Below are 25,572 nucleotides of genomic sequence, written 5' to 3' on the forward strand. Positions count from 1 at the left end.
AAATTCACGCCTTTTCCCTAGGAAACCCTCGAATTCTGATGACGAAGAAGACATCTTCAGTCGTCGAGGAAGTTTCAAAATGAGAGCCCAAGAGGCCGAAGAGATGATAATGGCAGCAAAGAACGCCCAACAGGACGAGGCTTCGGAACAAGGTCGCGACATGAGACTTTATCGCTCTCTGAACGAGCTCGCTCCTCTATCCAGGAGAGCGCGTTTCCCCACAACGCGAAATTCCTGGGGGAATTCGCAGAAATCTTCCGCAATCTGATGACAGGATTCTTAACTCAGGTAAACAAGTGAGCCCGATGAAAGCCATTTCACCAGTGAGGATCAAACGCAAAAAACGTCCACTGATCGCGAAACAGTGCAGAGCGAAAACGACGAAGGGCGATCAGTACCGCCCGACCGCGACTGTGACAGGTTCGAATAAGTGAGAGGCATATCATTACGTTCCCGGCACGGAGCGTGACTCTCAACATCCGGAGAATTACCTTCTTACCTTACTCTCCATCGTAGTGCAGCTCTCCTCGAGAGAGCCCGAAGAAGCCGAGAGCGAAGATTGCTCCACTACCTGTACATGCACTGCCAGTCATGCATTGGCCGTAGAGATCGAATTCACCATCGGAAAATTGGAGCGGCTCACCGCAGATCTGCAGAAAGCTCTTGGTCGCGATCGATCGAAAGATTCCGATGCGAGAGCTCTCAGTATTTCGGAAGAGCAGATGGAACAAACGAAACGATTGAAGAGGCTCTTCGACGCCTTCGCACGCGAGCGGCTGCGAATACCGGATAAACTGCGTATGGGGCTCTCAGATATTATAAGCGCTTGAACCACATCAACGTGTTTCGCTGTATCCATCTCACGATTCAGGCGGTTTATGCTGGATCTCGATGATTATTATCTCTTCCTTTTCCTCTCAGGAGCAAGACCGTTACCTGCAAACATGAGCGACTTGCAAGTTGAGAATCGGGTAGCTTCCCACATGAGTAGGGATTTCCAACGCGGCACGACAGAACCCGGGAACGACGCGAACGCGGCTGATAAGACACTCGCAAAGAAAAACGAGTGAGTTCAGGTATATCTCTGCCCTGAGTCAGGACTGGCCGACCCTCAGAGCATCATCCCGTTCCTTCGATTGAATCAAATCGTATCTACGGAAGGGAAGTCCCGCGTGGTGATCTTGACAGGCGACTCTTTCCAGCAATGTTTCGTATGCGATCGTGATTCTCATTCCGAAATGACAGGCGTTTGTCCGGAGTTCTCCATCTTCATCATCATAATAAATATCGGTGGATTGCCTTGCGTCTACGAGAGCGTGCTTGAATGAATCTCATGCGAACGACATCAGGATGAAATTTCTGTCCAGGACGGGTAGGAACCCGCGAGCGAGGCGGCATAGGAGCCTCCGCTCCCGAACCAGAGGAGGAATCCGTGGACGCAAGGTTTTCCCACATGGTTCTTGGCCTTGTCGACATTCGAGGGTAAACTCGTTCGTTCTCTTGATTCGCAGCATTTCTCCCAATAGTTTCAGAGCAGAATCTCACGTCGGACATTATCAGCATAGTAGGTATTGAGATAGTCGGAATCGCGGGTATTTCCGATGATTAACGAGGAGTTGGAGCCCAACATCTTTCATTGTTCCTGGACGCATTCGCAGTTCTCGAACGATTGACGTATATAAGGGAAGTCTGCTCCTGTTCTCTTCCGGAACGATGAGGCACAAGGAGGGTCGATCGATTATTATCGTCTTCGACGGCGCATTCGCGGCGCTAATCAATCTAACAGCGGCGGCAGTCGCTGCCGCTGAATCGGTTCCCTTCTCGTCGATAGTTATCTGGAATGGAGACATATTCTTTTCACCCCTAGGAGTCTCCCAACGCCAAGGCATGAACAATAATTAGATTGGTATCGAAACGCGAGAAATCGGGCTGCAAACCCAGATTCCAGTGATGACGACTCGTACCGTGGCTTTGTGGACAATCTTTGAAATTCGCACACCTCTTCCCTGGACTTGATCACTGTGGATATTGCCGAATCCCGCATCGGTCGCAAACGCGAGAGGCATACAGAGACCCGCGAGCGTCGAGCCGAGATCGAAAACAGTTTCGACCCGAAACTGTGGCATGGTGAGCTCTACCGGTTCCGACTCGAGATCCTGAATGGATTCTTCGATTTTCGTCCAAGTAACATGAGACTCGATCCATTCCGACATGTTTTGTGCTCTCCTCCAGGCAGAATGATGACCATCGAGGTCGAATTCGAGGAGTTAGGGTTACCGACAAAAGGAATTTCGATGGGGGTGGATTCGAGCTCGTCGGACTGGCTGCTCCTGTATGAGTTTGTCGAGTTCATCCACTGGGGTTCGCCGCCGCCGCTGAAGGTAGATTAAGAACCTCAGATAGCATTCCGATGTCCAAAGTCGAATATTTCGCTCAGGGATGCAAAAACCGAAATCCTTGCTTGAACCCTCCCCAGAGGGATGAGGGTCCTTCGACTGAGCGAAGGAGAAAAGGAGGTTGCTCTGCCGGTCGGCCGAGCGACACTCACCTGGCTGGACCTCCGAAATAAGGGGGAAAGGTTCACCTTCTTCATTTGTTTTTGCCAGACCCCTCTGAAATAGAAAGCATTCACGAGAGCCAATATTGTGCTCGACTCGAGGGGCTCGACGAGCATCTTGCGGATCAGGTCATTTGTATGTCGCGCCACGAATTCATTTATCGCTTCCCGGGTCGCTCGTTTCACGCCTGCGGAGAAAACCTCTCACGATGGCTACCTTACCGAAATTACTTTGTGTCGAGAGACCTCTTCGTTTATTAGTAGATTTGGAGCAATATCGATGGTGAGGTTCTTTGCGAGGGGAATCCCGATATTTACCGGAATCCATCGAGAGTCGAAGATGTCTTCCACTTCAGATGTCTTTCACTAGGAAGTCCCCGCTTGGAGGCTGCGACTTGTTCGCGATTCGCTTGCGATATAATGTACCCGTCCCTGGATTCCGCGCCGGTCTTGACCGATATCTAGAAATGATCATTTCACAAACTGGATCGGCGTCTACACGTACGCACTGCTTGAGCTAGAATTCGGTAATTTATTGCGCGCAGCGAAGGGTGGGATGTGGGATGTGATGCTTGGCCGTACCGAACTCGAGCTCTGCTCGTAGCCTCTTTTGATGTCTTCAACGGAAATCTCATCGAAACCCAGGGGTTGCTTCTGGGTTTCACCTAGGGAAAACTCGAAGATTCACGGGGTGGTCCACGGACTGATATTAGAATCCATCTGGCAAGGGATAAAGGAATGGCGGCGACGGCACCTACCTTGAGCTCCGAGGAGGCACATGCCCAGCGCAGATGAGATGCTGGATGCCGAAAATATCGAGTTGACGTTGGCGTCGTATCCCAAATTTTTCTTCAGAAGTCGGATACTGAAGTCTCCAATGGCCTCGTTGAGCTGAGGAGGATATCGGAGCAGATGCGATATATGATATTTAAATTCCTATTCCGAGTCCCATGCGAGACGTTGACTTCGAGGAAGGGGAAGAGAAAAGCCTGAGGAAGTTCCTGCCCGAAAGACGATAGCACGATCAGAGCGAGAACGAACGGGGACCGCACTGCTGCTGAGCAGGTACTGCTTCCGCGGTCTGAAGCTAGCTCTCTAGAAGTTTATTCTGACCGACCATTTGCTCGCGAAAGAGCGATCCCATAGCTTCTGACGGAGCTTGTCTACGGAAGTCGACCTGGACTAATTGCGTTTCTATGTGGCTTTTGTTTCGCCTCGAATCCACATTCCACAGTCTAGTAAGCGAGCGGTGCATGGACGTCTTTTCTCACACCGTTTCGATCGCAGCTGACGTAATAGGCTCTGAGGAGGGCTTCCAGCACTAGATTTTGTTCATCCTTGTCGGCTCGTCTTCGCTCCTCAGAATGGATATTAGGTTCTGATATTTTCGCTCGACAAGCGGGAAAAATTGATTGAAGAAAAAAACCATCCGAATCTGCGGAGACTGCGGCTGCACTGTGTACTACGGTTTTCACCACTTCAAATCCGTGAATCGAATGTATCACACATAGGTCTGTATACTAATATTGTGACCGTAGCCATCGGTGCCGCCTTCCCTGCAATCTCTCCTCATCGAACACGCGTCTCTGCGCTGAGCTACTGCGAAGAGCTACGGAGGTAGTCATCGGAATCCAATCCGTCGCTGTTGGAAATATTTCTCGAAAATTTGTGTCTTTCCGGTCGAACTCAAGCCTTGTTCCGGCAGAGAATGAACACTGGATGAATATCTCTGCCAAATAATAATATACCGAGGGGAATAAAGGCAGGAATGAAACTCGTTAGGCTAGAAATTCGAGAGCCCGGCACTGCATCTTTAAGGGAATCGATGGAGCATTGATGTAGCAAGGATAGAGGCATATGAGGTGAGATATAAAGTTTATTCTACTCTCTCCGTGGCCACAACATTGAGCTCTTGGGGCACACGCAACGACGATTGTTCGATATCCCGTGGAGAAACGCACTTTCCAGCTCGGGAATCCACGAATTTTTCCAGATCTGAATCAGGATAATTCAGTCATTCCCTCGGACTCGACGTCCCGACAGCAATTCGCGGCGAATGGCATTCTGATTGAAAATGTTTCAGGGAACTCGCAACGAGGGTGGGCTTTTCCGATACTCAAGCCTGCTTACCTCCTTCCCTGAGGATCACGAGGGTTCCATTCACCGGGATCGCCGTTCCCACCACAGTCCCATTCGACAGGATCACGTGCACTGAGGGCCTGTACATCTCAATTGGTGACATCGTCTCCCTTTGGCCTTCATTTGGCTCGTTCCGGACGAGTTCCGGACGCGCGAACTCCGATCTTCCAGGCTCCAGCCCGCCTGCTTCGATCCTGACAGGTTCCACCTTGACGGGCTCGTGTCTGACCGATTCGACTCTCGGGGGTTCGATTCTGACAATTTCCGACCTGGCAGGTTCGACGCCGGCCGGCTCGAATCTGACAGGTTCGACTTTTCCAGTCTCTATTCTGGCTGGTTCGACCCTGGCAGGCTCGACTCTTGCGGGCGCAACCCTGACCGGTTCGACTCTGAGAGGCTCGATTCTAGAACAGCGATAGGAATCGAGAATAGAGGAAGGATCCGGGGAGCTTCCCTTTATTTCATCTCTAGGCCTTCTGCAAATTACCGATTGTGGTTGGCGATCTCGCGTTTCCTGAGCAAGTCTGCGAGATCATGAGGTTTCGGAGCAGCAGCTGGGGGCGGGGGGAGACCATGGTGCGTGGGAAAGCGTTTCTTCTGTCGAATGACCAATCCAGTCTGCGGGTCGACTCGCCAGCATCTGCCGATACGAAATCTCATGCGTCATGGGTGTTTCTCTTCTCTTTCCTCTATGGGCGAATATTCCTTCCTGACCGAGGGGAAGAAGTATCTAGTGAAATACCGAAATCGACCCACCGCCCATTCTGCTCATTGCATTGCAGCTCCGTGAAGCGATCCACTGAGTCGCATTGCGGTACAAAGCTGCCGACTGAGAGGAGTTCTTAGGTCACTCCACCTTGAAATCGCATGATTCCCGACACCGATAGGGGAATGAGTTAGCTCCCCGTCCGAGGAGCTAGATTGAGCTCACTCCTCAAAGAGATCGAAAGTCGCACCTTGTCTAGCCTTGTCTTGAGCTACGAGACAGTCACAGCCTTTTAGTCCTCGCGTCCAGTTGGTGAGCATACGCCCTTCGGCGGAACTGCAAGCGCAGAAATCCCATGCGAGACACTGCAGGGGATAGTAATCGATTCCGCTCGGGCTGCAATCAGGAACGAACTGGATTCCTGCGTCAGGCACCGGGAGGGCAGCCTTGTTCAGCGCGATCTGCCGATTAACCGCGCAGTTGTGATCGAGTTTGTACTGCGCTGGAAATTTGAACAAGTTCAAGAAGATAGGGTTATGAGGCTCACTTCCAACCCTACTTCATCTTCCCGAGCCTGATGCTCGCGGAGCGCTTATTCCGGACTTGTCAACTCGACTTCCGGACGTTTTACCTTTCGCCACCAGCGAAGAGCAAGTCAACTGGAAGAGAAAAATTAAAAGAACTCAGTTGCGACTCCAGCCGCAACCAGGACATCACGAATTAAAGGCCACGCCACCCACCGCGATTATCGTCCAGTAGTGCCACATGACTCAACGGAACCAAATGTTATCCTCTCAGCATCTTATAAACAGCTGAGGATGAGGAGCTGTTGATCGATAATCACTCAAAGTCATCTTGAGATGGAGTCGTGATCGGACTAATTGAATTAGCTCGCCCAGGTCAACGCTGCCTCCCCAACAATCATTTCCTTTGATCGAACGAGAAAGTGGCTGAGCGAGCTCATAGAGCTCGATCGGATGCTGATGTCCGGCTATCATGAAACTTTCCAGCGGAGGTCGGAACGCAGAGGGATCTATGTTTATGAATCCCCGGAATGGCACGGACCATCTCGAAATCGGCGGGTGGAGGAGGACACGGGATGGACGTAATATGGGCTCGATTTTTAAAGAAGATTCGGAGTTCTCAATCCGATGAGCTCGTCTCAGAAGCCTTGCCGTCATTCCGTTTCAGTCGAGCTCCGAATCTTCAGCCGGTATCTATTCGTTCTTCCGATGAAGCTGATTCGCAGCCTAGTCCAAAAGGGAGCGGAAGTCCCCAGATGATCAGAGTCGACGAAGGACCAAACTCATTATTTTCCTGATTTCGTCAAGATCATCACCATAGACTATAAATCACTCGATGGACATTTACAGTGACAGAAGCAATTTTCGTGGCTCACGATTCCCAGAATCAATTCTTAGAGACCCACGTATTCCGAGGTCCCTCCTGCTTGACCGAGAAAAGGGCTTGAATTCGAGATCTATCCGCGTTTTGTCGGTAGTGGAGCAACGTCTGCCACAATGGCCTTCTACGTTGCTATTGTGCTCCTTGTAAGTCCTGCGTCTGAGTTTGCAAATTTATCCTTGAGATTGAGCGAAAATTCGAACGTTCCCACGTATTTTTCAATGATCAACTTACTTCGCACGCAGGTAAAGCTTGGGATCATCGTCGATCAAGGTTCGTGGAACCGATCGGGACTGGGATCTCAGCCATTGAGCGGGATGGAGATTCACAAGAATTTCCCCTTGATTCTTCTCTCATGTCTTAAACCGGAATAGGTTGTTCCGAAACGGTATCATGAGGACAACGCAAGTCAGCGGAATGTTATCTCGGGCTTTTGAATTCTCGCACTCAGGTCACGCTCAAGGATGCTCCCTCCAACAATGTGCAGCGCTCTTGACCAGCATGACCCAACTTTGTGCCGAGAATGGGGAGGAACAGATCCAGGTGAATTGTGAGGACATCTGTCGAGAACTGAGCTCAGAAATGCCGCTCGTCTCGCGTCAAAAGGACCGCGAGCCACAGTATCAATTCGGCTCGAGGTCTGAGGAGGGATTCGGAGAAGAAGAAATGGTCAAAGTGCTCCAATTTCCAGACAGTTCTAATCGACCCTCCAGGATCTAATCGACCTCCCAAGGATTCCTCGGGAGATTCCAGAAAGCCATCTAGGGATCGGCTGAAGTAGGTTTTTCGATTCATAGCCAACAACGCTCCGATCTTATTCTCCTCTACTCTCTGAACTTGCGGAAAATTACCGGAGGCTCATCTCCTCAGCGCTTGGGATCGACCTTTCTCGTCCTCGGTCATGAAAAATCACGATCAAGGCTCACCGAGGGACAGTGACGAGAATCCTTTCGGTTAAGTTCGGATTCGAATCTCGATACGAATATTCCCTCGCGATGCCGACCGCTGATGCTTCCGATAACTTCCAGATGAAGAGATCCAATATGACGAATCGATTCCGCTCCACGGGGCCGACTGGATGGATCTGTTCTCGGTTTCAAGATTCGACATGGACCCTGACCCCATGTTCTACCCAGGTAAAGACTCTTCGAGAAAAAACAATTCTTCATCGAGTGTCTCCGCGGGAGGAAGAAACATTATTTAGCGATACGCATACACAATGACTCCGAATATTATATTCCATGTTATATTCCAGTCCTCGACGGAGTGAAGCCCGAGCCTCCGAGATATGGCCGCCCGTCCTCAAGAACAGATAGAAACAGACGACGGAATTCAGAATCATTGCGGGCTCGCTCCTTCGTTTCTTCGACGATACCTCAGCTTGCAAGGCCCGGCAAGCAGTTGTAGGAGCACAAACAGTGCGTGCGTCTAACTCGCATCCGTAATAATTAAGGCTCAATGGTTTACTACCCCGAGACGAATGCCTTTCGATCAATGAAGTTGCGGAAACCTACGGGAGCCGTCGTGTCCTCAATGATTGAATAATTACGAATACTCAGCAGGCGAACAGGGCAGTCGTTCGCAACGATTCTGTCGAGAATGCCTATTCGAAAAAGGGTTTGCTTCCTAATCTTCCACGATACTCGATTTGACTCCGCTCGACATTGGGGTGATAGGTGGAAGACGAAGTGGTTCTCAGCTGCCGCGAATGATTGGACTTTCGTCCGGCCGGGACGAGAAAAGCGGACGAATTGGCATCGAGCGGCTCAATTTCCAGCGGTCGGTTGATCCAGTTCGTAGGGAAATGATCCCGGGAGTAAAATTAGGGAGCGTCGATTGGGTCCTTATAAAGGGGTCTGCGCCATCAGATGCCATTTAATCCAGATCATAAGTGCTCCTGCTCTCGACATCGAGCACTCTGATTGTGAGATGATCCGCCCTCATTTTTCCACGGATAATTCGCTTCGAAGGGAAAGCAAGATAACTTATCCATCTCGTTTATGAAAACCAGTTTTATTTGCGATCTCCCTTAAATTGTGGTAGAGAAGTTTATAGTCTTAAATATCCGCGTATATTTCTCTCGTGCTCCGAGGCTAGATCGAAGGATGGTCTTCTGTACGAAGAGCTTCTCCTAATCACTCGTCATACTCGAATGGCTCCGGAGGCTCGGGCTCTTGTTCGTCTTGTGTGACGGACAAACCGCCGGCACTGACCGGCTCCACGAGTTCTTCCTTCACTTCCGCCTGCGTATCCTGCATGAGAATGATGCCTCCTATTGAAATGTCCTTCACCGGCCGGTATCTCGGAGCTTCGTGCATTTGGATGACTTTCAATTGAGGCCGAACGACTCGCGCAGGATTGCTGAGAATCTCGAAATTTGGTTCGGGCTTCTTCTCCTCTTCTTTTTTCGCTTCGACTTCGTCCTTCTTGGTTTCGGGCTTCGGGAGTTCGGGCTCTTCCTTCGCCTTGACCTCGGCCTTCACTGCGGGAGTTTCTTCCACTTCCATTTTTTCCTCTTCCTTTTCCTTTTCTTTCTGTTTTTTCTTGGCGGCGAATTTCGCTGTGATCGAGAGCACGGCGGTAGTGACCTTCTCCCTCTCTTTTTCCTTCTTCTCTTCCAGAGCAGGCGGGTAGGCGTAAGTCGATGGCTTCACGTTCGAGCGGTACTCCAGTCTCGGCATCGCTAGCTGCGAGTTCAATCCGATCACGCACGACGGTGTAAAGGCTAGAGACAGGAAATGGCTCATCGGGAACCAGTACCAGAACTGGGTGAAGCCCAACATACCGACGACACCGGGATAGTTCACGTGCCCGGTTCGCGAGAGCAAACCCGCGGTCACGTTACGGCCTCCCGCGTCGATGATGCCCTGGGCGAGAATGGCTCCGAACTTGGCCATGACGTCCTCGTGTTTGTCCGTGATGACTTTCTGGTAGAAGGCGCGGATCTCCTTCATCTTCGGGCAGACAGCTTCGCTCTGCTGGAGGAGGACGAGAGCTGTGGCTACCAGGGCACCTTGACGCACGAAGTTGACCGGGTCGTTTGTCATCGGCTCGAGAAGTGCGAGAGCTTCCTTGTTGCCGGTTCCCGCGCAGGAAATTCCGAGAGCCATCGCAGATCCGTATCGGACGTTCGGGTTATAGCTCTCCGACAGGAGGGAGACCACACTCGGACATTGCTCCGGTGTCCGGATCAGGAGAAATCCGAGAGCTTCAACCGCCGCTCGGCGCACGTCGTCGTTAACATCGGACACTGCGAAATGGAGCAGTTTCTTAATCGACGCGTTGTTCTCCGAGCCACAGTACGCCATCGCGATCGTGTGCATGGCCGATCTCCTCAGTAGGGGATCTTTATCGCTGGCGAGTGTGTCGATGAGGGCGTCGGCTCCCTCCATGCATCCGAACACGAGGAAAGCGATGCCGACGGCGAGACCACGGAGAATTTTCTCGTGTTGAGTCTCCTTGGCGTAGGCGACCATGTCATCGATGACTTGGCTGTTTCCTGAACCCAACATCACGAGACCCATCGCGATACCAGCCGCCTCTCCGGAGACCGCATCGTCCTGGTACAAATTGAATTTCAGCTGCTCGTAGACGTCTTGGCGATGGGTGCACATGGCCGCGAGACCGAGTCCGAGACATCCGCCGTGACGAATGACCTCGTTCGGAGCGTCTTTCAGTTGGTTCATGAGATAATCGATAATCGCTCCGCCGTGATGCGCATGGATCAAGCCGAGGGCGTAGAGTCCTCCGCCCTCCGTGTAGCCCGACGAGGTTGTGTTCTCCTTTGGAAGATAGGGCCCCATGAGCTGGAGGGACTCCTTCTCGTGTCCTTTGTGGATCACTCCGAGAGACGAGACCGCGGTGAACTTGGCCCAGTTGGTGGCCCGCGCGAGCCAGTCGAGATTGTCTCGGAGGAACGTGTCGGAAGTAGTTCCGCAGTGCATCAGAGAATTTGCGATCACAGTCGCAGTGTGACATACGCTGTTCCGAACGGCTTCTTTCGTTTGTTTCAGGATCAGGAGATCAGAGTGATTCGAACGAATCAGAAATTGGAGATGGAGCTCGATCGTAAGCTCTCCGGACAGTATCCGGATGAGTTTGTCCACTTGCTCATCACCGGTCTTCTGGATTTCGCCTGGTTTCAGCTTGGGTTTGTCCTCGCTGCCTTCGGCGACAGCCGGGGTTTCTGTGGATCGAATTTTTCTGGAATGAGTAGGTAGGCCAGAAAGTATGACGTCAGGTTGGGAGGCCTAACGACGTCATGGAAGTCCATTCTCGATTTTGTGCTTATATTGGTAATTCAACTCGAAAGGCTCCAAAGAACTGACCTGTTTTCGGGCCGACTATCTCGCGCAAGGAGTCGATCACCCTGAGTAGGAACTGCTGGATAGCGGACTCGTAGAGATCGAAGCTAATTTGGTAGGCCATCAGCTGATTCTCTTTCGAGCCACGAACCAGTTTCTCCAGGATCTCGGCGGAGAAGGCAGCGTCGTCGAGCGATATCAGGCACTGGATCATGTTGACGTAGTCGGGGGTTTCCAGATCTTGGTACAAAGTTATAAGAACTCGGAGAATCTCGTCTCGGAAGGATCGGTTCTGGGTTAGGGTCATCGCAATACGCAGACTGTATTGCAGCAGTTTCACCATGTCGTCCGATTGCCTGATGGCCTTCTCGAACATGTCCATTCGCCGAGTTTCGAGCGCAATTCCGATCGCTTGTCTGTACTGGCCGTGTTCGAAGCACCGGTCGAACATTCGATCGACGATCGCTTCCAATTGCGCGTTGATGGTGAGGTCCTTCTTCGCGACCTGGCTAAAAACGGCCTGTCGCATACTGATGTAGTCGTCGATCGCTTTGGACACGATTGTTTGCACGAATTCACTCGATGAGTTTATGTCAAACAGATCCCCTGCATGTAGAGCGAACTCCAAGGAATCTTTGAAGGATCCCAGGTGATAGTACACTTTCGAGGCGACAAGGGCCGCCAATTTCCGGTCGGGAAACTGCTGGTCTTCATAGAGAATCTCAATTTTTTCGATCGCCTCCGAAATTTCAGCCCAGAATTCATCGACGATATGATCGAGTTTTCGAAGAGCGAAGATCTTCAGTTCCGTCTGATTTTCGTCCAGCAGGGAGATGATTCCCTGAGCGGAGGTCAGGGGTAAGGTGCCCGCTACCATTTCAACTCGAACTTTGTTTCTTCGATGCTGAATATCACTGATAGCACTGAATTCCGTGTCAATCTGAGCCAGACACCAGTCGTCGGTCCGGCACAAACAAAAATCTACTGTATCATTGACAGGGCAGTAGTCCCGTCAGAGCAGACGAACAAATGTCATGGAAGCGGCTCTTTGCGGGATCGGAGCCTTCGAATTTCCTCCAATGCGGTGTCGTCCACGGAACACCGAGCGGGGGAAATATCCCTTTCAAAAACTAGTTTATCGTCGCTCGATCTTCTCACCCGAGATCCGGACTCCGGGGGAAAACCCCTTGTGAACAGAAAGCAGGGAGAGTCGGATCTGTTCCTATCCGCCGGTTCACGCACGTGTGTTTGCAAATAAAGCTGCAGATCCTCCTCTTCGCGGTGATCCCCACCGAACACTTGACAATGTTAAGCATTCGAAATTTTCGCGGATGAAGTCCACGAAGGTAGGAAGTGGGATTTGAGCGAATTCCAATCCGAATGCGGATAGGCTCCCTCTGGTCACATCAGCTTCCAGTCATACCCTCCGGAGGGTTTTCTACTTCGAAAAAATTACCCTGGGGTCTCCAAGATTCCGTCGAAGTCCATCATTATTCCAAATGAGAGGGGAAACGACTCCCCCGAGATTCTCATGCGCGCCTGAATTCCAGATGTCCATCGGGGCGGGAAGCCGCTCCGAAGGAGCCGAGACGGCAGCCTCGAAGAATGAAAGAATCTGTGAAACTGTGGGTGGAGAGAGCTCCGGCGTCTGAGAATGGCTCTGTCAACTCTCTGGTGACCCTCAGGCTCGGGGCTCACATGAGCGCTCGTCACACGTCATATCGATATTTTATCATCTGCGAGGTCTCATCTGATTCCGCAGGAGCCTTGTCTGGTGGATGCATGTGTTTCTCTTACGGTATCATACGATAAGGATCCTCGGCGAGCTCAGGAAATCGTGGGAGCCCTCGCTCCGAGCCAGACACGAGAACATACATCCGAGGAATCTGGAGGCCTCTACATAGGGAGAGGTACCTCTGGATTGCGATGGCGGTCAGCTTCCGAGCGCTGCTCCGACATCAATTCACACGATTTTCTCGAATAAGTGAATGAGAAAAAGCTATGCGACCAGATTACGAATTACGAGATTACCCATGGGTGATGGGTTGAGTTTTCGAGGCTCCATGGCTCACAAACGACGAAGCGATGAGGATGGGTCCTCGTTCGATAGGGCTAACGTCGATCACTTGATCGAGCAGCTTCTGGCGGTTAAAGACACCATGCCCGGAAAGGGCGTACAGTTTACGGAGTCTGAGGTATCGATTTTTCGAGCAAGTTCCGCTTTCATGCTATCTGTAATCCTGAATGTCAGGCCACAAAATACATCCTTCGATGCAACGCAGCTCGACGCCCTATGTCAAGCTACGGAGGAGGTTCTCAGAAAAGAGCCCATGCTTCTGGAACTCAAGGCCCCGATCCAGATATGCGGCGACGTTCACGGTCAATTCCATGATCTTCTGCAAATTTTCACAATCGGAGGCTTCCCGCCAGAGAGCCAGTACCTCTTCTTGGGTGAGAATCGAGATGACTCTATCCATGGGTACTCCGCTCGGAGAAATTACATGATCTCCATTCTGCCGATACCTGTCGACCACCCGCTGCTCTCAGCGGCGAGCAGTCCAAATTCTACGGAAGCATCGATTCCAGGTGACTACGTCGATCGGGGCAAGCACAGCATAGAAACAATCACCTTGCTGTTCGCGTACAAAATTAAATATCCAGATAAGCTTCACCTCCTTCGCGGAAATCACGAAGCGTCGAGCATATCGCGACTGTACGGATTTTACGACGAATGCAATCGTCAGTACAGCGTAAAGCTGTGGAACACGTTCACCTACACGTTCCAGTGGCTTCCAGTGGCTGCGGTGATCGATGAAAAAGTGAGAAGACGAGCGAGATCTTCGAGATTGAAAGACATCTTCGAACCTCCCGCGACTCTGCTTCCTCGAATAATGATCGATTGGACGCTCCGAACAGATCTTCTGCTGCCATGGTGGTCTGTCACCAGAACTTGCCAGCTTGGAACAAATCCGGAAGCTGAAAAGACCTGCTGAAGTACCCGATGCGGGTTTGCTGTGCGATCTGCTGTGGTCGGATCCTGAGAAAGATATCATGGGATGGGCCGATAATGATCGCGGAGTATCTGTTGTCTTCGGTAAAAGTCATGAAAGTTCACCCTCCCTTGGAGGAGGGTGAATGCTGAGACGCGATAATCCCCATTGGGGATAACGGGGCAGTCCTCCGATCAGCCTCAGAATTAGAGCGGAGGGAACTCTTTCCTCAGGTGCTAATATCGTCGAAGATTTTCTCACAAAACAAGATATGGATCTAGTTTGTCGAGCTCATCAAGTCGTCGAAGATGGCTACGAGTTCTTCTGCAAGAGGAAACTCATAACGCTATTCTCAGCTCCGAACTATTGCGGATATTTCGACAACGCCGGTGCCTTCATGGTAATGACCTCGTACGGGGGTTCACGTCGATCAGGGCATCCTCCTCATAACGAACCATGGTTGGACGCAGCGTGTCTCGGCGTTCCACACGTGACCGGGAAAGCTTGAAGACATCCCGCGTAGAATTCATTCGCAGCGACCCGAGAAACTTTTAGGCTCCTCCCTTTCTTGGGAATCGATCTCGAGTCATCTCGATCCGAGAATTGTCGTCATGCATTTCTCTGTCGCTTTCAGAATGTTGACGAGAACCTCTGCTGTCGATTGAAAATACTCCGAGCTCGGAAGAAGAAATTGGCGAAGAACTCTTGAAGCGAACCGACACTCCATCTCGCACCTCATCTCAAAACTACTTCTGAAGGTTTTCGCGAATTGCGAGCGTGATGTTTCAATCAGCCCATAATCAATACTTATTACGGATCGATTCGTTTGTCCGAATTCTCCAAATAAATCGCAACACGAGTCTACATCCATTCTAGCAGAGCTGAGGTCAGTCCCTGCCTCGGGCACCTTTCGTGACCTAATAAGGATAGCTACAGCGAGAGAGCAATCAGTCATATAAGGTCGACTGGATAGATCGAGATACGGGAGATTTCTGACCCGAAGTAAACGAGTTTTGCTAGCCCAAACAAACATTGATCATTATTCGCAAAACGTATCGAGTGATTAGCCAGGACTCGTTGCAGAATCCGAGTCTTCTGCCTGTCTCTGCGCCAGAAGATTTCCGACCGGATTGACCACTGCTCAGTTATCTGGCCTCCGCTCACCTCCTCGTTCTTCGGGGCGGAAATTCGGTCGTGAACCTCTCGGTCCCGGGAGAACTCTTCCGTCGCAGAGTGACTCCAACGCTGGCCCGTGTTACTCGCTGACAGTCATATCGGACTCCTTCTCTGGGTGATGTCATTTATCCGTGCATTCCTACCGATATCTGCTTCTAGGTGGAGACCGACGTGGATGCTCCGACCTCGCTTGCACAGTCCTCCATGAAGTCAGGATCCGGAAAAACGGACATTACCCCGAGAGCATTATAGAATCATTTTTGCGCCTTTTCCGAGTAGTTCTCGGTATTCGCACGTGGCTGTGACGAACGGAGGCATGTTTACGAGAAGCGAGAAGGTCACACGACATCGGACGGCTCCTATGTCCCCTATTTCGAAGTTTCGGAGTCTCGGAGACTTTCTGGATGCCCCAATGATTTCGGTTTCCGGTATTCGGTCGGCTTCGGATATGGACGGGCTCATGATTGGCGTCATTGGATAGCATATGACACCACAGATCGAATGAAGGCGATTGAACATCGATGACGGGCGTCAGGCTCGTATGAATCTAAGCGAGAAACTCGAGAGGGGCAGGAACAGCGCGTGTTTTTATCAAATCATTCCCGCAAACGCTCAAAGTTGATCGACGACTGCGGTGAATAGTGGGACGAAGCTCTCTTCTTGTCGTAGGATGATCATGGCCACGAACGAACGATCGATTCTCAGGCGAACTTCCGGAATGACGGGCATCGGCATGCTCATGAGCATTATCGTCGCCGTACTTGCCGCAGCGGCTTCTGTTCCGAATTCATCGACTTCGATCTGAAATTGTTTGCGAGGAATTGTTTTGCTCCACAGTGCTGAAGAGTTTTTTCCCCGCGATCGGGACTTGGGATTTTCTCAAGGAACGGAAAGCCATCACGCCCCCGTGACACTCAGTTCCCGGAGTAACACCACGAACCTTTGCTTTATGCAGGACCTCACTCAGGTGAAGGTTTCCCGCGGACTTCTCGGCCATTTTCGAGAAATTCGCGCGCGCCGTGAATGGTATGTCCATTCCTAGATCGGTCAGCATGTTCTTGAGAGAAAACTCCGATTCAAGAGAGAACTTCGGGAAAGTCAGATCCACTTTCTTCCTCTTCATGGATCGGATAGTGGCGTCTATATTCGACCACGTGAAGTTATCGTCCTTGAGCCAGTCCACGAATTTTCCGTTCAGTGATTCGTCGGGAACGATGAACAACATCGACGTCCGTACCGGAGAATTCTGACGGGAGGCGTAGGGGACTTCCACGAATTGTGCATTCAGTTGTTCTGACGCGGCATGTTTGAAACTTTTGGTCAAACCAATCCAATTCGCTGTTTGGTTGGAGCCACTGCAATTAAGGAAATTAGCGCCTTATCTGCTGTCGACGCGTCAGTCTCGAAAAACTTGCATGGACACACGCCCGCCTCGTGGTACGCTAACCCTGGGAATGCGTTGAATCGTTTTGGAGACGGTCGCTCTTCCATTTTCTTCTTCCAGGTTCCCTTGAAGTAGAGCGCGTTCACTAGAGCCATCACGGTGGTTGAAGGCAGCGGCTCATCGAGGAGTTTGGGGATGAGTTTGTGTGTTTTGTTCGATACGAACGAATTAATTTCCTCCTGCACCTCGGGCCCTCGATCTGTGAATGGAGAATGTCCGGGCCGGCATAAGGGGCTGGAAGCAGTGTCTTCGCAACAAAATCATCACCGTCCTCATCAAAGCTGACGGGGCGTGGAGAGAGTTCACCCGCTCCAAGGCTTCAATGATCTAGAATCGAGCACCTAAGCAATACCTACCGGTCAGCAAAGCGATTGTACTCACGAGTGAAATTCACCGGGGTTGCATTGGCGTGGAAAATATTCCGCATGCGTTGACGATAGCTCTTACTCAAGGAGAAAGACTCGTCAACGAAAAGTTGATTCGCTGCGCTGAGAACGAAGCCCTTGAGCCCTTCGTCGGGTTGCGCGAACGGCGTCAGCTGTGGAGAGCATGTTGTGAGCCTTTTTCCTGCTGTGTACAGGTCGAGAATAACGGAAAAGGTTTCGAGCCTACTTCGGTCACGCTATCGCTGAATCCGTCTTCAATATCGCTTATATTAGCATCAGCGAGTCCAAGATTTTCTTTCATGTTGAGGAATGTTTCGCCTGGAAACCACCGACAAGAATAATTCCGTGAAGAGTTTGATGCGGTCGGAGATTCAGAGATCCAGAATACGTGCCACGAGCGGATGGAATCGCTAAGGAAACCGGACCTTTAGATCCCAGGAGGCACATGCCGAGGGCTGTCGAGACGCTGTATGCGGAGAAAACTGTGTTCCTTCCTCCTCCTTCTGCGGTTCTATTGAGCATCCGTATGCTGAACTCACCGATCGCATTATTTATCTTCGGCAAAGACCCATGATTTGTTGAGCAATCTTAGGCTATTGTTCAATGATCAGACCATGAATCGGAGGGTCGACGAGCCCGATACTGTGGCATAAACAAATCACTCACAATGTCTACTTGCGCTGTCGCGGTCCCCGCCATCAGAAACAATAAGAGACTCTTCATCTCGGGAACGCAGTCGCAATTGATTCCTGGGAAGGAAACGGAAATCTTCCGAGCCCAACGGTAGGGTTCCCTGGAATAATCCTCGCGAATTCAGACCTGGCAAGCTTTCCTTCATGTACCTGAATGAAGCCCACCTCTCCGTCCAGATGCTGGCCGCGTACCCTAGCGAATCCTCGCGGTTCGTTCTGGAATATCCAGCGCTGCTTGCCGCCTCGAGGAACAATCGACCGGCAGATTCTGAAATCGAGAGCATTAGCTCGGTGATACCAGAACTAGGGAGAGGGAAGCATGGGAGGGAGTGCAGAGGGAAGAGGAAGTTGGCGGAATCGAAGAACACGGTGTCGATGCCGCACGGTGACGTTTCATAGATTCCCATTGACCATAGGCGCCGTCTCAGGAGCGAGTAAGGACCGTCCTCTCTCGATCAGCGCTTCGCTCTGGGATAACCCTTTTGATTCGAGTCTGCCGAATTTCGGTGCTCTCATAAGCAGGGCCACATCTAGCGAAGACTCTCGTGGGGGAGAATCCCGAGATCCGAGGAAGCATCTGACGCCTAGTAATTTCAGGAAGGCCTCTAATATGGCGTCGGGCTTCAAGATCGCACCTGCTTGAAAGGGTGGTTGCTCGTCCAGCCCAAAAGGGCAGCTTGATCAATCCACTTGAAGCATGACCGCTGTCCCGCCTTATCTGGGACCTAGAGATACGGAAGAATACTCGAGATCGAGGAGACCTTGCTGAGTATTCCGGTATCGCTCGACATCTCGATCTCCGCTCATTCATGCTTGGCGTTCCGGAGCTTCCGGGAAATTTTCAAGCGGGACATCAGACTTTGGGCTCTCCGAAATAAGTTTTTCTGATCGAGCGGAACCAAGCTCAGTCGAAGGTCCACTCGAAGCACGGAAAAGTCACGAATCACGATTAATCGTCATTCATGCAGGTTTTATTGGGCGTAGGCGAACACGAAGTTGTCATAGATGCCTTCTACCTGCTCAATCCGACTGAACGGGAATCAGACACTCTCTTGGTCCGTCGCAAAGCCACAGGACCGAGCCCCGTCCGATGTCGAGGTGATTTGAGGTTTACCTGATCGTCTCAGCGATTCCACCCCTTCGTAGGAATCGCGACATGGCCTGTAGTCCGATCCCGTTGACTACCAAGACTCCGATGGATTTTATGCGGGAGAACTCCGAATAATGAACAAGGGTGCCCGATCGGGCGAACATACTCAGGCGTCATCAGTAGACACTTGCTTCCGATCCACAGAAAGTTCTGATGGAAACCAGCTACGCGAATTCACGTAGCACAGCGACTGACTGAGTGCTCGTTTGAAGTGCGATCGGTCTTATGCTTTGAAGAGAACGCCGCCTGATCGATCATCAGCGTTATTGAAGTGCAATAGAAGTCGAAAAAATTAGCTTGAATTCGCGGTTTTCGGGGTGATTCACCAAAACCGTGATTCCCATCGATAGGCAGTCCCTCGACTCCAAGAAGTTCCCGGAAATTACTCAGAATTAAGAGTTGCCGGAGGCACCGAAAGGTCGTCCCAAAATTCCATTTCAGGCTAGCTCGAGACCTCGGGAGAGTATCAAGGAGGGAGAGGATTTTCTTTCGTCCACGGAACGCGAATTCGCTGTGGACTTCTTCCGCGGCCAGCGATATCGAGATGGACTCAAGATGCTCAGCGGAACTTTCCATATCCTCGCGGGAAACCAAGTCATATCCTCTCAAACCCGCGCTGCGAGTGCTGAGGCATCGCTCCGGCGATTGGCATTCCGTATTCGGTTCACGATCAATTTTCGGTTGCATTGGTGGAGATCGATTTTGAGCGATAGGGTCGACTGTGCGGAATCCCAGAGCTTGCGCATCTCCATCGCGGACACGGAAAATGCGGGGAAGGAGCCAATCAAAGGATGCTGCTCCGCTCAGTGAGGAGCCCCGCTGTCCGAAGCTGGCCCATCATATCGAAGACGACTTCTTCTAGTCTCCCGATATATCGAGTGGGTTTGATTCATTGAGAGTGCGTCTCCCTCTAGCACCTGAACACTTGGCTTTTTACTGGGACAGGATGATAGCCGGGAAGCGGCGGCTTCCTCCGCAGCTGAAGGCGGGTCTCGCGAGGATCCCGTCGCAGTAGTGCATTGGTTCAGAAGTCAGCACTCGGTGTTCGCGTAATCGGCGTCGGAAGTCAGCTCATTGTCAGTCCAGAAGAAGTTCCGAGCTGGAAGCGATAATTTCCATCATGGAGCCTCGCTTACGAGCGAAACGATTTTTGACTCATAAATGCTCATTTCTGGACTAGGCGATTAAGAACCCCATCGGCCCCGTCAGCGAGGGGTGTGGACCCGCTGCAAGAGATCATTTCCATGGGTGAATATGAAGAAATCTTTCTACAGCTCTTAGACTCAGTGTCCATTCCAGAGTTTCCTCGTCAACTTTTAACAGCGCCAGCCCCGGAAATATTTTTCAGGGTCAATCTGGACGACAATGAACTCGAATAGAGGTCTCGAGACCTCAATCGGTACAGAGTACCCCTGGGATACTCCCTCGTCCCCCTCCTAATGCTGATAGAGTAAGAATAGTCTCCCAAATTCTCTGCAACTCGATCCGCCAATTAGTCTTCATACGGATGTCCGTCGCACCAACCATACGTCGTATCCATTCACTCTAGCGATTCTTCGAATCATTTGAGGGCGCCACATCCATGCGTGGAGGCGATTCTCTCCGGAATCTGTATGTTCGCACGAAGTTCATTCATATTCCGGATTCCGGACCTCGTACGAAGGAAACGATCAGAGAATTCGAGACCCTATCGATGCTCCGAATCGTAACAGCCATGAGGAGCATGTGTCGGTACATATCATCTTTCTAGATGCCTTTTCCTGCTTGTGACAGCTCCTCCGTGACGGAGGAATAAAATTCCGGCGCGAGCACTCTGTCCTTCCGTGAGCATCAGTTCTTTTGTGCATAGACAGGCTTTTTGAAGAGCCTTTGAAACGACGGTCCTCAAAGCGGTCCATAAAGACCCTCTGCGAGGACTGGAATACCCCGTCGTAATTTTGCCCGCCGTCGAGCGATGGTGGAAGTTGTGTCGAATGCTTCACTTGATCCTCATCACTCGATTCGGGCTCGATTCCTCGATGCGAGGATGGGATGTGATTATGTACCTTAATATACTTTGAGCTGATGCGGCGATTGGCCTCTTTCCGTTTCTCCTGAGGTGAGCGGCCCCGTGGGCGAGTCCGAGCGTCGCATCTGAGGGCAACCATAACTTGGTCCGTCTCTCATAAAGCATCCATTCGGCCTCGGGGATGTACCCCGTTAGGCTTGAGTTGAGAATTGCTTACCGTCCAGAGCGTGGCGACACAGTGATTTTGGCCTGGAATATCTCGCGTCGGGAGTTTGGGAACGCTTTTCAGGAAATCGTGACCCTGATCGTATCCGCTTCCGCAGAAAACAGAGGCAGCCTGCTCCCGCCCTCCCCGGCGACCGTGAACAAGCTGACATCGGGACCCTGGACTTACTTAGGTAGATGATCCGAGCTTTGCCTACCCGACGAGTCCCGGATAGCGTCATACCTTTATGATCAACTGAGCTCTCATGTCTGCTTTGAGGCAACTACCGGCCTCGAGATGCTCTGAGCTTGCTCCAACCCTGCCACAGAATTAAAAGTTTCAAAATACTGCGAACGATCGCGACCATCCGAATTATCGAAAGCACGGCTCTTCAAAACTCGCAGGATATCGGGAGTCGCGACATTTTCCAGAAGAGCCCACAGTCCAACCTCTTCATGTTTCGACCTGAACTCTGTATTCTGCGGATACATTTCCATTCTAGAGGACTCATGAGAATTCCCTCCGCGGTCGATGGGAGTCCCGTGAAAGGAAGCTTTCGGAACCTTCGACGGAAAACCCATGGAATGCCGTCGAGAGACTCGATCAGAACTTGTATCCCCAAGTCTACCCCTTGTCGTGCTCCCCATCAATGAAATCTCGGGAATGATGAAGACCATGGAGCTAGATGGCGCTGTTCCCCCTCGCTCCCCCCTCTAAGATTAACTACTGCTCCCAAACCATTCATTGCCAGATGCCAGTATCGATCCTGATTCAGCTTGAAGGGAAGAATTCGACCCCGTTCCGAGTGGCTCCTTGCAGAATGGATACACACATCCTTCGTACTCTGTACGTGGGCCCCCGTCTGCTCCTCATAAAGTATCACATCGGACATCAATCGCTCGAGTGGGTCGCCCGGGGCAGGTATGAGACGGAGAGGAATCTCAGACGTCACGTACTGGAACTTTCTCCACCAAATACAATAGTTTCGGGCCCTCATCTCGTGACTTGGACATGGAACACGGGAGCTATCTCCAGGCAGAACGGGCGCTTGAACCGAACTCCCCGATCGCCCACGAAGAACATCAGGGTTCCAAAATTCCAAGTCGATCTCACACTTAAAAGAATGAACAACGAAGAAAGCACTCAAACATCAGGCTCCAAAAGCTCGGTTGCTCATCTACCCGCAAATCAACAGCAGTCACCCTTCTGTAGGGAAACCCGGGGATCGTTCAGGGAGGAGTTGTGCCGCTACGTGCAATATGACATAGATTTCTTCGTGAACTATTCAACAGCGGTATTAGGATTCCTGGCCGTGGCGGCCATCGGTTTCTACGTCGGGAGCACCGGATCTCTCGAGAAAGATCCCGCACTGATGACAAAATTCACAGTAGCCATCAGAGAAATCGTTGTCGACGACACTATGAGCCTCGCGGGGAAACTGTTCGCGATCAGAAAAGCTTCGGGAGACAACTACCTGAAGTTGTGGCGATTCCAGATGTTCAATTTCTTCTCGGCAACCGGCCTTCAATTAGAGAACATTCTCGGAAAAATTCGAAAGCAGTCGGAGATCATGTCCCAGATTTTCGGGGTTTCTTCGTCATTTCCGTTCCACAAGTGTCACAGTCTAAAGAAGAATCTCAATAATAACTGGTTGCGAATCGTCTTTTCGGGACGGAGGGAGCTTCCTCTGAGTGAACTCGCGGATGTGGCTACCAAACACGTGAATGAGACCGGGATATTGCCGTTTTTCGTGACACTGGGTGATGTAAAAGGCCGACCTTGCTTGGAATTCTCACCTGGCATCATCCGTTCGATCGGAGTCGACAGAGGGTCTGGAATGGTGCGGACGACTTGGTTCTGTCCGCAGACTAGAAATGGCGTCATTTCGAGAGAGGAATTCGGTGTTCTACAGGAGCAGTGAGTGACCCCCCAGGAACTTCATTGGGAATCCGCTCAACGTGTCCCGGGAGGGATCGACTGGAGCGACCGATGATCATTGCCCTATTTCTCCCTGAGGAGCTTTCTTGCAGCGGAATCACTAGGCTCCGAGCACTTTTCCCGATTTTCCAGAGCGCCGGTCGTCAATACGAGTGGATGCGACTCGGAATTCGAGTCGGCATGGAAAAATTTCGCCATTTCGTACGCAGGAGGCGTCGATTCGGAAGAGCGTCCGCTAGTCTACGCCGAAGCGTTCGAGGTGGGCATTCGATTGGGCTCCAGCATAGGTCACTCGAAAATCCGCATAGCGTAACGTCGATGTGACGAGTTTCTCCTGGCAGTTGATCAAAACCGTAGGTGCATTGGCTGTACCGAGAAGTCTCCCGAAATTTACTGTCTTTGTACACTGGGTTTCGGCTTCGAGGGAGGAGTGTTCCGCGTCTGCTCTGAAAGCGATCTATGGAACAGGGATGGACGAAGAAAGATTCAAGGACGACGTCCTCGAGGAATCCGTCCTGACGGCGCTCGGTGAGAACTCCTCGTCGGATATCCCTCAGCATGATTGAAGGCTCAAACATCGATAATACTTAAGATACTAATATGAATATTAACGAATATACACATACATACATATGTGTATTTGAATAATGGACTCAACAAGCGGAAGCCAAGGCATTCGTCTCATAGACCCTCCCGAACAATTTTTCAGATAACTTGGCTGAAAGTAGGAGATTGGGCTCTTGCGAAGAAGTTTTCGTGAATGTTTTCATGCAAATGATGAAAGCAATATGAACGAACATTTTCCATATGTTCTCCTCGGTATAAACCTTGTGATTGAATTGTAAAAGAGGCATGGAGCCGACTGATTCCGACGAAGAGCAAGAGAATTTTCGGTGTACCCCAGGCCCTACACAAAATGAGTTTCTATCGCAGCACATACTCTGGATGATGCTAATGAGACCTTGGAAGGGATTTTTAAGATCCGATGACCTGATCGATCTCATCTCGAGGTGCGCGAGAGACGGATCGAAAATGATTTTCGATGTTTCCGGTGTTCATTTAGTTCCGAGAGATTTGATCGCGCCTCACCGTTGCACCTCACCCTCAAAATTCTTTCTTAAGCGTTCTTTAATGGCAGCTTGGCGTGACTCTCTTTCCAGCGCTGTCTTCCTCCCTTGTTCAAGACAGGAGAAAAACAAAAGGATGTGAAAATTCCCACTATTTCCCTCGGAGGCGATGCATGGGAACTTGCCGGCTGCCCAACAGTCCCAGCGAGCAGTGAGAAACGCCAAACTTCCGACGTCTATTCGTGTTGTACGCAACGGAGAATATCTCGTATTTGTCCAGAGCCCTTCGAGTTTTCTAATTCGAGGAGCCGTGCAAGGCCTTGCGTCGGTAGCAGTCCCTCGAAGGTATTCGATTGGTCATCGCTTTCCGGTATCCCTCCTCTCTGGTTTTCCCTCGGGCTTCTCGCGATCGAATCATATCGAGTTTTGGATCGATTCTCCGTCGTCGGCTTCTGCCCTGATGCGTCCTCGACTGACCTTGGTTTCCCTTCTCGATCCTGCTCTCTCCACCCCACCCAGCTCAGGAGCACATGGAGTCCACGCTGGCAGTCTTCAATCCGCCTCCTGAGATCTCGCACGTCGTTCTTTTGCGGGGGGAGGCGTGGTCTCAAGTGCGCGTGCGCCAACGGGAGGAGTCACAGGACGAACGTGGACGAGTCTCAAGACTCCCTTCGGCTGGCCTCTTTTGTTACACGAGTTACGCGGGCGCCGGCAACACTTGCCAAACTTGAGGATTGTTGTCAACATGTCAGTGGACGGAGAATCTCGACACCGCGACGAGCTTTCAGACTGAAAAGTGACTCTTAATTGCCCGGAATCATAAATCTGCTCCCAAACCTTCAATATGGTGCATCCTCCTGCCTGGACGTCCGAATTCTCGACCTTGTTGTCGTTGTTGTTGCTTACCCTGCTGGTTTCGGTGATTCACACAGAAGGTCAACAGATTGATGACGGTAGGTGAAGCGTCACATGTAGGGCTTCCAGCGGTTCCTACCCGAGGTTCTGGAACCGCGGGTTTCGGCCGATTCTCTCGGATCCGGAGCCGACTGGTTTTCTCGGTTCTTACCCGCGGTTCCGAGGGGGCAAGTCAAATCATTCCCGGCGTCTAAACCACCATTGACATGCTCCAAAATGAGTAAGAATCCAGGCCGAGATGTTTTCGATGGCTGAATGTCTCTCTCATGCACGCAAACAAGGAAAGTATTCGAACTGACCCTCGCGATTTAGACGAGATAGCGCGGGATTTGTAGGTCGACCCGGGTTTTGAAAACCCCACATCACGTCTCGCTAATAATCAGGCCGCCTACATACCTATACTCGGCGGTCAGATTATTCGGAATCGCGAGGGGGCAGTTCTGGTCACTTCCCCTGTAGCCGCTCGACAGATGAGCGGGCTTGCTCTCGCT

General features: G+C 51.2%; 5 protein-coding genes across 5 annotated transcripts in view; 3 read left to right on the plus strand and 2 right to left on the minus strand.

Annotated features, from left to right (window-relative positions):
• The first annotated feature begins 6,890 nt into the window (after window positions 1-6,890).
• On the plus strand, window positions 6,891-7,764 carry LOC100907412 (uncharacterized). Its single transcript, XM_003740302.1, has 5 exons — window positions 6,891-6,952; window positions 7,052-7,079; window positions 7,258-7,349; window positions 7,498-7,583; window positions 7,677-7,764. The coding sequence occupies exons 1-5, from the start codon at window positions 6,923-6,925 to the stop codon at window positions 7,762-7,764; spliced, it is 324 nt and encodes a 107-aa protein (XP_003740350.1). The 5' UTR covers window positions 6,891-6,922.
• Window positions 7,765-8,798: 1,034 nt separating this feature from the next.
• Rpn2 (Regulatory particle non-ATPase 2) lies at window positions 8,799-12,098 on the minus strand. Its single transcript, XM_018638317.1, has 2 exons — window positions 11,135-12,098; window positions 8,799-10,992 (listed from the first exon to the last, which is right to left on the minus strand). The coding sequence occupies exons 1-2, from the start codon at window positions 11,985-11,987 to the stop codon at window positions 8,942-8,944; spliced, it is 2,904 nt and encodes a 967-aa protein (XP_018493833.1). The 5' UTR covers window positions 11,988-12,098; the 3' UTR covers window positions 8,799-8,941.
• A 1,123-nt stretch (window positions 12,099-13,221) lies between these two features.
• On the plus strand, window positions 13,222-14,819 carry LOC100907556 (serine/threonine-protein phosphatase PP1-beta). The gene is made up of 5 exons (XM_003740303.3): window positions 13,222-13,305; window positions 13,393-13,561; window positions 13,697-13,929; window positions 14,027-14,204; window positions 14,334-14,819. Exons 1-5 carry the CDS (start codon window positions 13,270-13,272, stop codon window positions 14,606-14,608), a joined length of 891 nt encoding a protein of 296 aa, XP_003740351.2. The 5' UTR covers window positions 13,222-13,269; the 3' UTR covers window positions 14,609-14,819.
• A 1,023-nt stretch (window positions 14,820-15,842) lies between these two features.
• LOC100906400 (serpin B6) lies at window positions 15,843-18,068 on the minus strand. The gene is made up of 8 exons (XM_003740296.2): window positions 17,991-18,068; window positions 17,773-17,899; window positions 17,532-17,661; window positions 17,333-17,424; window positions 17,102-17,258; window positions 16,724-16,919; window positions 16,217-16,631; window positions 15,843-16,077 (listed from the first exon to the last, which is right to left on the minus strand). The coding sequence occupies exons 2-8, from the start codon at window positions 17,827-17,829 to the stop codon at window positions 15,889-15,891; spliced, it is 1,236 nt and encodes a 411-aa protein (XP_003740344.1). The 5' UTR covers window positions 17,830-17,899; window positions 17,991-18,068; the 3' UTR covers window positions 15,843-15,888.
• A 6,795-nt stretch (window positions 18,069-24,863) lies between these two features.
• The window catches only part of LOC100907701 (lachesin), a 22,400-nt gene continuing 21,691 nt past the window's right edge, over window positions 24,864-25,572 (plus strand). Inside the window, exon 1 of the mRNA XM_018638313.2 lies at window positions 24,864-25,119. Within this exon, the coding sequence (XP_018493829.2) occupies window positions 25,011-25,119 (109 nt within the window). The 5' untranslated portion in view covers window positions 24,864-25,010. The remainder of the gene's footprint in view (window positions 25,120-25,572) is intronic.

This window comes from Galendromus occidentalis, unplaced genomic scaffold, assembly GCF_000255335.2.
Source record: "Galendromus occidentalis unplaced genomic scaffold, Mocc_1.1 scf7180000076872, whole genome shotgun sequence".
In the NCBI taxonomy this organism is placed as follows: domain Eukaryota; kingdom Metazoa; phylum Arthropoda; class Arachnida; order Mesostigmata; family Phytoseiidae; genus Galendromus; species Galendromus occidentalis.

What these genes read in the sequence shown, in the direction of transcription:
- LOC100907412 (XM_003740302.1), top strand. Translation starts at nt 6,923, where the DNA reads ATGGCCTTCTACGTTGCTATTGTGCTCCTT. An exon ending in TGGGATCATCGTCGATCAAG is followed by an intron (nt 7,080 to 7,257) that starts GTTCGTGGAACC and finishes TCTCGCACTCAG; the next exon opens with GTCACGCTCAAGGATGCTCC. An exon ending in ATGGGGAGGAACAGATCCAG is followed by an intron (nt 7,350 to 7,497) that starts GTGAATTGTGAG and finishes TCCAATTTCCAG; the next exon opens with ACAGTTCTAATCGACCCTCC.
- Rpn2 (XM_018638317.1), bottom strand. Translation starts at nt 11,987, where the DNA reads ATGGTAGCGGGCACCTTACCCCTGACCTCCGCTCAGGGAATCATCTCC. An exon ending in GATAGTCGGCCCGAAAACAG is followed by an intron (nt 10,993 to 11,134) that starts GTCAGTTCTTTG and finishes TTCGATCCACAG; the next exon opens with AAACCCCGGCTGTCGCCGAA.
- LOC100907556 (XM_003740303.3), top strand. Translation starts at nt 13,270, where the DNA reads ATGCCCGGAAAGGGCGTACAGTTTACGGAGTCTGAG. An exon ending in TACAGTTTACGGAGTCTGAG is followed by an intron (nt 13,306 to 13,392) that starts GTATCGATTTTT and finishes GATGCAACGCAG; the next exon opens with CTCGACGCCCTATGTCAAGC. An exon ending in CGGAGTATCTGTTGTCTTCG is followed by an intron (nt 14,205 to 14,333) that starts GTAAAAGTCATG and finishes CTCTTTCCTCAG; the next exon opens with GTGCTAATATCGTCGAAGAT.
- LOC100906400 (XM_003740296.2), bottom strand. Translation starts at nt 17,829, where the DNA reads ATGAAGAGTCTCTTATTGTTTCTGATGGCGGGGACCGCGACAGCGCAA. An exon ending in GTGCCTCCTGGGATCTAAAG is followed by an intron (nt 17,425 to 17,531) that starts GTCCGGTTTCCT and finishes GGTGGTTTCCAG; the next exon opens with GCGAAACATTCCTCAACATG. An exon ending in AACCCCGGTGAATTTCACTC is followed by an intron (nt 16,920 to 17,101) that starts GTGAGTACAATC and finishes CTCCATTCACAG; the next exon opens with ATCGAGGGCCCGAGGTGCAG.